Source organism: Macrosteles quadrilineatus, unplaced genomic scaffold (genome assembly GCF_028750875.1).
Source record: "Macrosteles quadrilineatus isolate MER2022 unplaced genomic scaffold, UCM_ALF_1.0 Scaffold_2__2_contigs__length_208266976, whole genome shotgun sequence".
NCBI lineage: Eukaryota > Metazoa > Arthropoda > Insecta > Hemiptera > Cicadellidae > Macrosteles > Macrosteles quadrilineatus.
The window spans coordinates 44,338,098-44,349,950 of NW_026542595.1; the positions used below are offsets into that span (position 1 = coordinate 44,338,098).

Below are 11,853 nucleotides of genomic sequence, written 5' to 3' on the forward strand. Positions count from 1 at the left end.
TATTTACTCTATTGTTCGGTTGAGTTCGGGTTTGTGGCATCGTGTTTTACTAACCGAGACTTTTAATTTGATACCAAACTCGACCTATGGTGCTATTTAAGAATTTGGTCTAACTCCTCGTGGGCTGTCCCCCTTAAGTGATAAACAAGTTTTAACAGCAACAGCTTAAAAGAGTACACATTTATGGGTATAAAATTGATTTACCAAGTTTCATTCCTTTATGTATAATGGTAAAATAGTGTATTTCATAACAAGAGTAGAAAGTGAGTCATTGCATATTTGAGACCATATTGAGCACTTTAAATGGTCGAGAATATATTGTATAAACCCACTTTCATTCGAGTTTTGAACATAACTTTTTGCTACACTACAAAGACCAATTATTTTCTTTATTAAAACAACATTTGATAATTCTTTTTTTTACAGTTAGGAACATTATAGAACTCATATAGCATTTTTTAGGTTATGCCATGCCTTCAATTTAAAGTTATAAAGTTACCTATATATTTACTTTGGTTGTACACTTTTGATTTTTGAAAATTACATCAGTTGACAAAACTGTAGTACAATAACAAAACCAAAAAACACTAGTTAAAGATAACATTTTAATCTTAAAGTCATCTCAACACTAACACGCATCATCACAACAAAAACATAAACCATATGCTTTCAACAAGACAATAAAATAAAGACTATTATATGTAATCCAATATCACACTTCTCCCCCTTCAGATAAAGCTCCACTTCCCTTACGTAGTTGGTCTGCGTGTTTTCGCTTCAGAAGTCCACCAACACGAACTTGGAAGGATAGCTCACCAGTTCTTGATGTAATCGCTCCTGGAGTCCAGTCAGCACCTATTTCTCTCTCTGTACCCAGACTTCTGAAAATTCCCTATGTCTACTATTTCCATTGTGATACCTACTCCTTTTGTATAAAAACTGATTCTGTTATCGAGTGAAAATTTAAAAACGTACGTTTTCATGTCCCTGGCCTTTTACTTCGTAGATACTGGATTTGTAGTTTATTATTATGTGTTTTAATATTTTTTGGGACGGGGGCAACATGTTACACACATTTATTTGGTTTTAAATAGGTTCTAGGTATTTTTTTTGTATTTTTAAAGTCTCGAAATTCACGACCATGACATTTTCCCTAGGGTACATTTTCCAACTTTCACGCTGTTTTTAGACTAATTATTCATGCCGAAATATATAAAGCCATATTTTTATGTCATCAATGGTTATTAAACTTACAAAAAAGGAGCATATTATAATTTTATTGTCATTACAAACTGACTACCATGACAAAATAAGTCTGTCCCTTGATTTGGCGTCACGACCATTTGGGGAAAATTTTCAACTTTGGAGCACGACAGTGGCAAGCCTGGCGTCGATGGAGTCAGTTGGTTTTAGAGACTAGTTCGGGGTGTACGTCAGGATTGTAGTGCCGGTCGTTTCGAGTTGAATGGAGGAATTACAAGATTAATAAAGGAAAGATTGTGTTTTTTGTAATTTTGGTGTGTCCACGACCGTACGTAGTCATTCGATGAAGTAGACATGGTGTTAAATTTTGTTTATAAGATATTTCAATTGCTAGATTAACCTAGAAGTTCACTTTTTATCCTCGAACATGAAGTGCAGGGCTACCGCCAGAACAGAGCCAAATAACACGTAATTTCACGACCAAAGTTTCACGACCATCGCGGGTTTTTTCACGACCAATCCAGCCTTATGGATTATGGTGTGTTTGGTCGTGACAATAACTTTTAATATAATTGTAAATTGAACAGTTTAGTTCAATTGAAACACATATTTTTATTATAACTAACAGGATAATTGAAGAATTGTTTGGAATTATTTAGATTATTCCAGACAATTCACGACCGTACCGCTTGTCCCTGACCATCACGTTTATGATTTCTATCATAAAAATTTCAAAAATAAAAATATCGTCATATTTCTATGTTTTATACACAAAAGAAGCACACCTCTATACAAACATAACGATTTTCGGGTCCCAAGTAAGTTTTTTCGGAGTTATACAAACTTAAAAAGATTTTATTAGCTTTTTTTCAATTTTTTGAGTTTTTTTATTTTTTTCTAGAAAGACCAAATATACCAAAAGCTCAGTGACCTTTTTATTGTATAATGGTCATAAAAGTAAATTAGTTTATAGCAAAACATAGTTATAAAAATAATATTAACTATTTTAATATTCATTTAAACGTCCGTTATGGTCGTGACAGGATTTTGTGTTTTTCCACTAAAGATGCTCTTTTAAAAAGAAACTACCAAAGATATTGCGTTACCATGGACATTTTATGAAACTTCAAATCTTAATGAAATAAAAAAATAATAAAAGTTTTGAAAAAAAGGGAAAAAAATTTGCAAAGTGCTTTTCCTGAAAACGTACGTTTTTAAATTTTCACTCTATCCCGTCTTTAACCGTGAGCTTTAAATTGTCTAATGGAGATTGAAGTCTTTTGCCGAAGAACAGTTCGGAACAGGGCCGAACTTACCTATGGGCGGACGGGGCAGGTGCCCGGGGCGCCCAGGCCCAAACTCTGACCCCCCTCGCACAGTAGTTTTTCTTAATATGTTAAAAAATTAATTAGGCACTTACACCGAATGGCCTCTATCATTTTGCATAGTAGAAAATTACGATCGTGGGAAACTATTACGAATAACAGAAATTACCGCAATCACAAGAAATCATGACAGCCACTGCCACCTCGAAATAATCACATTTTTTGCCGCGATTGAAATATGAGGCCCCCTTCACACTGGGCCACCATGGTGGTGACACCGGTGGCGACACCATGGTGGCTACGTTACATAAGCATTGATTTAAATGGGACATCTTCACACTGAGCTTTGGTGACGCGTCTGGCCGCGCGACCAGAAATGCGGTGGCTCGGGGTTGCGATTTTCAGAGACACCAGTCTGGTGGCGCCACCACGTCGCACCATGGTTTCTTATCGGACTGTTCACATTGGAGCAACTGGCAGCTAACCAGCGGGCATTACTCAGTATACTAGTTTACTAATCTTTTGAAGTTGTTAAGGTAATAAATATGGGGAAACGATTTTATTGATATACCAAAATGTATAGGTACTCTATTTCATTTACATCTTTTCGTCATTGCAATGTATACATTGAGTCAAGGTATTACAGTGTTATTAATAAATGGTATATTAACTATGTTTTTATTTAATTTTCCACAACGTTAGTAGCAGTTTCTCTCCTGGAGATATTTTATTTTCAGACGTCCCAGAAGCTCATCAAAACTTAAAACACTTGAGTAAGTAGTAATTGCGAAACGTGTCAGGGTTATTTCTAAGGTCTTGGTAGTGAATGAAAAAAGTCTCTCTGGTACTTATATCTCATCAAAACGGATGAAAAAAAATGCATATTTTTCTTATGTTTTCACAATTTCAAAAAAATATATACGCTAAGCACCTGCCACTTCGACGTCCAACTGTGAACTTTGTGGCTGCAGCTGCACTGGTGGCTGAGCTGGTGGTCCAAGCGCATTTTGGCCGGCCACCAGTGTCGCCACCATGGTGGCCCAGTGTGAAGAGGCCCTGATCCCAGATAATGGCCGCATTCGCAAAAGATTGTCACGAGTATTGAGATAATGGTGGATGTTACCGCGATCGTGTGAGACACTTACGTTACTGTAATTCTGGCGTTGATCACAGGGAATCATCACGAATTACGCCGAGACCCCAAAAAATAATCACAGAACTTGAACAAATCGCTGGATTTCAAAAAAATATACAAAGCACATAGTGTTGTCACGGTGGTAAAGTAAACTTGCCTAATGTCTGATCAAATGAATGCATGCAAGAAATGTTTACTTCTGACACTAACAGATCGAGATATTTCAAAACATTTAGTAGAAACTATAATAATGCCTTGGCTATGATAAGTTCAAGTACAGTCTAACCTTGATATAACGAACCTCGATACAACGAATTCCTTGATATAACGAATTTTTTTAAATCCCCTAGAACTCTCCATAAGACACAATGTATATTTTACCTCTACATAACGAACAAACCATAACAACGACCTTGATTTAACGAATTTTTCGTGATTTCGGCTAAAATAAGACACCTCAATATAGCGAATTTATCATTGTCAGAACCTCTACATTGCGAATTTCACCTCTGCATAACGAATTGTCTACGTCTTTCCCTCGATATAACAAATCTCCCACCCCATTATTGTTTTTGAAAAATCTGTTTCTTTATCAAATGAAATGGAAAGGTGACGTCATTGCTTGCGCTAACATTCGTCTGCTCCGTTTTACACATCGCTGTCTGCTGTCGCTGCGCGCGCTATGTTGCAACTGAGAACTGATTTCATTCACTGAGGACTGATGACGACGTAATGTTTTAGTAAGCTGTGATTGGGCGATAAGTAACTATGGTGAATTGTACAATTTTTGGATAAAGAGAAACCTAAGAAAGAATATAAAAACAAAACCAAAGAGAAAGAATAGCAACATCGTTATTTTAACATTCCTTTTTCGAGTGTTTTTATTATCTTTAAGTTGGCTATTGATTATACACATTTATAATGACTTATCTAATAATTTACTGTATTGTTTTCAATACGATTTGTTTCAACTAGCAACACCAATGCTATAGTTAATGATTATTATTGACATTCCTGTCATCTGTTGTGATAAATCAGTACCGGTACTGTACTGTAAGTAGCCTACTGGCCTATCACGAGCAGTAGCTTACAAAACTTTCTACATACTACTGTTTTGTTTTATTCTTTACATGATTTATGACTATGACATGACTACGCAATACAGTGTTTGGCTAGGTTTTAGGAGGGTTAGAACAAGCTGTGATTTTAAACTTACAGTTTCTTAACCTGTACCAAGGTCAATGCCATTGTCATGATTGCGCAATATTCAAGATCCCTCCACTTTATTATGCCGGATAATTTAGGTTCTTCTGTACAATGTAAACACTGTACTGTAAAGTATAGTAGCCTATGCTACTTTAATTGTGTTTTAATGATGACTAATCCCGACCTATATTGACCGACGCTGGTTCTGAACCTCGTCTTAGCGAAATTCCTGCAAACATAACCTCTATATAACGAACCTCGTTTTTACGAAATCCTTGATATAACGAATATTCAGTTCGGTCCCTTCAGATTCGTTATACTGAGGTTGGACTGTAGTAAGATTATACCAATGAATCCGTACTTTGAAAACTTTGGGACAGGTATTAAGAGAAACTCCACTGAACAACGCAAGAACGTTCTGATGCGGGTCATATACTGTGACTGACAGACAACTCTTTAAAATATGTTAACCAACTTTCAATGGTGTTGCTGCTTTAAAAAAAGCCTACTCAAAACAGATTATGACTGTCCAGTTGGTAACCCAGAGTTTGTAGGTAAAAAATGGAGCACATGAAATGGTTGATATCACCCCACTTTTCAGGATTCTCTACGGAGAAAAATTTGTTTGATTAGGGGGATGTCTCAAATCAAAGAAATAAAATGACCCAAATTAAATTACTTAATACAGGTTATCAGTAAGACAACAGTTTTATTCAATTCTCAATGCTGCAAAAACTTTGTTGCAAAATGTTCACTTGAATTGAAGCAGATAGTTACGCATTCATTAGACATTATCAGTTAAAACTGAGAGCAGAAATAATTTAGGTGAGCCTTGACGACGCAAATAGAGATATTTAAAATTAGTTTCTAACAAGTGTTTAAACAACTCTAAGATGTAACTAGAATTACTCGAATTTAAGCGTAACGTATTCCTCAGCGTTATGTTTCATACTATGCGGCTCATTGACTCAGTACTATTAGAAACATCTTACTTAATAATTTAAAAGAGGGATTAAGTGTGTTTGAACATTAAACAATCCTACTTTGACCAGTTCTCATTGCATATCACAGTATTTTGTATTAGTTAAAATTAGCTGTTTTCAGTTTTCATAAATGCAAAAAAACTATGGTGCTGCACCCTGTTGGTAAACCTTATAACTTTTAATGCTTTTGCATCATAGAACCAACTTTTTTAGTTGAAACAGCTGACTAAATTCTTTAATTCCCTTTAAATATGAATACTCATTAGGTTAACATGGGAAACTACAGAGCCACGATCGGAGCCCGAAAGGATTTATGAGATAAGAATATGCCTACATGTTAATCGGGAATGTGAGCTACCATCATGCCCAATTTCAGCACAATCCGTCCAGTAGTTTATGCGTGATTGAACTTCAAACAAACAAACACACAAACTTTCACATTTATAATATTAGTAAGAAGTAAGATATATAAATAAATATATATATATATATATATATATATATGAATTTGAACGGATGGTATTTTTGGCCTCTAGGGACCTCAAAATGAAAAATTAAATCAGTCCCGGGTCCAGGTCTTACTGAGTACTACGGTAATAGCTTATTCCCTATACGGGAAATTCGCTGTAAGCTATGGCTTAAAAAACCAAAACACAACATTTATGAATCACCAAATTGGATGAATAACCCATGTCCAAATACAAAGATGTGTGACAGAAAACAAAACCACAGCATCAATAACCACCACCACCACCACAGACGTTGGTGCTGTTAATGTCCTCTGTCCATACTGCAGAAGGTGTGGCCAGTGACAGCTATGGATGTAAAAGACTCTTTGTCTGTCACAAGTCCATCAACATCTCTAACAGCTGATAATCATAACAACTAATTTTTACTTTCTCCCCCAATACATAGTATGGAGAAACTCAGAGAAAGTATTGTTTTTGTCAAAATGTTTGAGTTTTGGGTGGAAATATCTGTAAGAAAATGGTTTTTGAAGTGATGTCTGAGTGTGAGTGTGTGTGTATGTGGATGTGTTTAGAGCTAATTATCTGGATCAAAATTTGGCATTTATGGCCTTTTTAACTCTAAATAAATCGTACCCCCATTGCTTTAAACATTATTGATCAAAACTTATTTTAACTTTTTTTATTTTTCCCATAAAATATCATAGGTTAGTTACTCCCACTGCTTACTTATGACAAGGGTTGATAACAAGCTAATGGTAGAAAGTATGTGTCAGATTGCTGAAAGTGTTTAATCAATCCAAAATTAGCGATATTAGTCCACATAAAAGGACTATTGAGAAAGTAAGGAACATTTGTCTGACGCCGATAGTCATGAGCTGGTCTGATGCTTTTTAGCACAGATGTGTTCGCCTACTTAATGAATGTCCAGCCGTCCTGTGGAGGAGTCATTGTGCTGTCGCAATAAGTCTAAAATGTGTGCTGCAACTGAAAAGTACACCAGTTGTGAGGTGTGGTCTGTAATACGGTTTTTGTTGGCCATACACTTAAATTAACACGTTCGTTGCAAGAATCCCTTTGGCGGGATGGTAGAAAAATGCGTCGCAGCCTCGGCGCGCTAGTGAATCAGTGAACGCAATAGCATTTAAATATTTCAGTCTTGACAGCGGCAAAACAGCTCTGGTGATGGTGCTGTGTTACCCCCAGAGTGGACGTAGTTTACTGAAAAAACTCACATATAGCAGCACTGCCTGGATCCGTAGCCAGTGTCTTTATAATGTGGCTTGAAGAGAGAAAATGCCCGAAAACAGGACAAAAAGTGTTGCCAGACGGGATTTTACGGGATATTTTATTACCAACCTAAACCCAACCTAAACCAAATTTAAGTATAGGACCAGCACAACATGCTGACCACCGATGATGTTGATCACCGATAAATGCGGAGGTCACAGTAGACCAACTTGTATAACACTGCACCGTGACTCCGACCGGAGTCGTACGCACGCTATGCCAGTACGGCATGACTCTGATTGGAGTCGTCAGAAGCGAACGTGTTAAAACCTGGGGAGACCGGGGATACTTGATACATAGGGAGACTTGATACACCCCACCTAATTTATTACTCTATGGTTAGAATCAGCTGCAAATCAAACCAGATACTCTTTAGGTTGTTTCTAGTTTCCTGTGTTGTCTGGAATAATCTGCTGCACATGATCTGCATATGGTCTTGAAATATTTCATTTCCACACTTAAAAGTAAGTATTTCCTATATCTATATAAATGTGTCTCACGCATATAATTTATATTTTTTAGTTGAAATAACATGTTACATTGTAAGGTACATATTTAGTATATATGCTCTATCAACCTCAGCTCTTCTAAGTTAACCTCAAAGGAGATATGGAACTTGTTATGAAAAATGGTCATAGAGGGACACTTGATACAGTTTTCAAAGGGATATTTGATACACTGTATCAAGTCTCCCTATATTCAAATTCATCTTCTTTAGCCATTTTTTATAAATGTTTGTTATAAATATTTATATATCTGTGTCAAATACTGTTGGTTTTATTGGCTAAACTTGTAAAATGACCACTTTAAGTTTAACCTATAACTATGTTAGCTTGTGTGATTTGAGTTTGTAGTTACCGGTATTTTGCCATTTATTTTTTATTTGTGTAGTTATTTACGGCCTAATAGGTCTAACTTAATTAGCCCACTTATAACCTCAGACTTTATGAGCCTAGGCCTAAACCTAGGTAAAACTAGGTTACAACACTAATCCTTTGGACTAACTTGTTACTACAAGTGTTTTTTTCTTTTTTTTTAGATGCCGATGTTTTACAAACCGAAGCCTACTACCAATGTACGAAAGAAAATCTCATCTGAAACAATGGAGGCAGCTGTACGAGAAGTTGTTGACGATGGAATAGGATTGCGGAGAACAGCACTTAAGTATGATATCGACAAAATGACCCTTCAGCGGTATGTTAAAAAATTCTTGTCAAAAAATGCAGAACCATCTTCAATGACATTTGAGCCAAACTACCATCAACAACAGGTTTTTACAAAACAGGAGGAGACCATGCTTGCAGAATATCTGAAAAAAGCATCACGCTTGCATCATGGTTTGAGCACAGTAGGCTGCCGTCAGTTAGCTTTTAAGTTTGCATCCCGAAACAATAAAAAATATCCTGCATCATGGGATGAAAACCAGATTGCGGGTGTTGATTGGTATCGCTCTTTTATGAAAAGAAATCCAACCCTGACGATAAGAAAACCTGAAGCTACAAGTATTGCACGCAATTCAAGCTTCAATGCTGTTAATGTGGGCGCTTTTTTTGATAATTTAGAAAATGTTCTTGCTAAACACAAACTTGGCCCTGAAGCAATTTGGAACATCGATGAGACTGGTGTAACAACAGTGCACCGCCCTGCTAAAATAATTGCTGAGCGAGGGATTAAGCAGGTTGGCCAAACCACATCTCAGGAACGTGGGACTCTTGTCACAGTATGTAATGCGATAAATGCTATTGGAAATTATATCCCCCCTTTTATTATTTTACCCAGAGTAAACGTGAAGGAGTACATGTACATCGGTGCTCCTCCTGGTTCAGTTGGTGTTGGACATGCAAAACATTCTGGCTGGATGACGCAGGATAACTTTATTCAGTTTTTGGATCATTTTGTGAAACATGTGAAATGTTCCAAGGAGAACAAAGTTCTGATGCTCATGGACAATAGTGAAACACACATATCACTCGACATTATTGATTTGGCAAAAAAATCTGGAATCATACTTTTGACATTTCCACCTCATACTAGTCACCGACTGCAACCACTTGATGTTGCTGTTTACGCACCGTTTAAGGGAGCATGTGACAGGGCAGCACAGCAATGGTTGTTGAACCACCCAGGGACGCCTATGACCATATACAACATAGGAGAAGTTGTGGGAGCAGCTTTCCCAGTGTCATTTACCCCAAAAAATATTATTTCGGGGTTTCAGGCAACTGGAATTCACCCATTTAAGCGTGAGGTGTTTACAGACGAAGATTTTCTTCCAGCCTCAACCACAGACAGACCAAACCCGGAGGCTTCTGAAGGAAACTCCTCAGACCAGCAACCCACCGGGCCTAATAACACGAGTTCAAATCCAGGAACGTCAAGCGATATTCCAACTGACAATTATTTATCTCCTGTAATAGGCCTAGAGATTGAAGTAACAAGTACTCCTGTCTCTAAGAACTTGAAAGAGAGAGAAGGGGAGCGCCACATTCTTACCCCTGAAGACATAGCTCCATATCCGAAGGCAGGTCCTAGGAAGGCCCAAAGAAAAGGTGGGAAGAAAAAGGGCAAAACTCTTATTTTAACAGACACCCCTGTTAAATTACAAATTGAGAAAGAAGTGAAGGAAAAGGAGGAAAAAAAGAATCAGAAGAAAGTGAAATTAAATTTGTTTACATCAAAAAGTAGGCCTGTGAAAAAATTTAAATCAAGCACAAAACATACGCAACCCTCATCTGAAGAAGAAGAGTGGGAGTCAAGTGGGAGTTCCAGTAACTTTGAACCAGAACCACTGTCGGAAGAAGAAGATAATTCAATAAATGTTGGAGACTGGGTGCTCGTAGCCTATAGGTCAAAGAAAAAGGTTCGTAGATTCGTGGGAGTCCTTAAGGAGAAAATTTCTTTTGATGAATGGAACGTTAAGTTTGCTCGCCACATCGAAGGCAGTAAGTTTAAGTGGCCTGATTGTGAAGACATCAGCTGTATCGATGACGGTCAAATTGAAAAAAAACTGTCACCACCCAAATTTCAAGAAAAAAATGACAGATTGACATGTTTTCTTTTCAATGAAAAATTTGAAGGACTATGTATCGAATAAGACAAAAATTATCTTGACTTTGTTATGAAACATGGCCAATATCCGATGTATTTAAATATATCTATAAATGTTCTTCAGGTGGCCTAGTTATATTGTTAACGAAAGTAATGTTTATTTTGTGAAGGAAAACCAATTTGTAAGGTTAAATTTTGTCTTTTAAAAGTTCAATTATAGCCTAGACTTGTATTTTTAATATAACTGTAAGCTGTTTTTTTATACTTTTTGAATAAAACCATAAACATATCTTGTGAGTTCTTACTATTATAACCAATTTAACCCTGTGTATCAAGTGTCCCCAAAGCTGTCTCAAGTATCCCACCCCTGGGGAGAATTGATACACTTTGCAGGCTTTTATTAAATAAAAATAAAAAAATATATAACATGATTTTTAATGTTTGAAACTTTGGGTTTAGCTAACCAAAATGTTCTGTTAACAGAAAAAACTGGTTAGGTGGTTCTAGGGAAAATAGGAAAAAATAGAAAAATATAAGTTATAAAACTGTATCAAGTATCCCCGGTCTCCCCTATCAATTTTTTGTCAACGGTGTGAGGTGTAAGGAAACAACATAGGCTGGTAAATGAAAATTCTGTCTGGAAATGGTGCATTCAGTTTCAAAATGGATGAAATAGAGTTGATGTGCAAAGTTTTGATTTTGCCTGACATCACCCAACCTCATAGATCAAGTCACACACACGATCTCATTGAAGGGAAATGAGGAATTTCCCCTCAACCACCCACCCTACAGTCCATACATGGCTTTGAGTGATTCTCATAATTTGTTTTGTGCATCAAAATTAGGATGAGGACATCCAATTGAGTCTAGTGATTGAGCTCGCAGGCGGCAGAATTCTACGACATAGGAATTTCAAAACGTATCCACCGCTTTTATAAATGCCTGAATTTGTTTCAGGGATATGTAGAATAGAAGTATTTTAGTTGCTCTTTCAATTGTATAAAGCCTAGTAAATATTTTTGGTACAAATTTTAATTTTATTTTTAAATGGACCTATCTTCTTTAGTATCCAAAAGTCAATTATATTAGCTAAATAAAGGTTGTGAAATAAACTTCCAAATAATCTTACGGTAGAACACCCCTATATCCATCCATTTTAATTAGTTTCTACTTGCCTTCCTTCCATAGGAATTATA

At 36.5% G+C, this 11,853-nt stretch overlaps 1 protein-coding gene across 1 annotated transcript; it reads left to right on the forward strand.

The window, feature by feature from the left end:
- Nucleotides 1–8,711: 8,711 nt before the first annotated feature.
- On the forward strand, nucleotides 8,712–10,703 carry LOC128984126 (uncharacterized). Its single transcript, XM_054403412.1, has one exon. It carries the CDS (start codon nucleotides 8,712–8,714, stop codon nucleotides 10,701–10,703), a length of 1,992 nt encoding a protein of 663 aa, XP_054259387.1.
- The last annotated feature ends 1,150 nt before the right edge of the window (nucleotides 10,704–11,853 follow it).

Coding starts and splice junctions, on each gene's coding strand:
- LOC128984126 (XM_054403412.1), top strand. CDS start 8,712: ATGGAGGCAGCTGTACGAGAAGTTGTTGACGATGGAATAGGATTGCGG.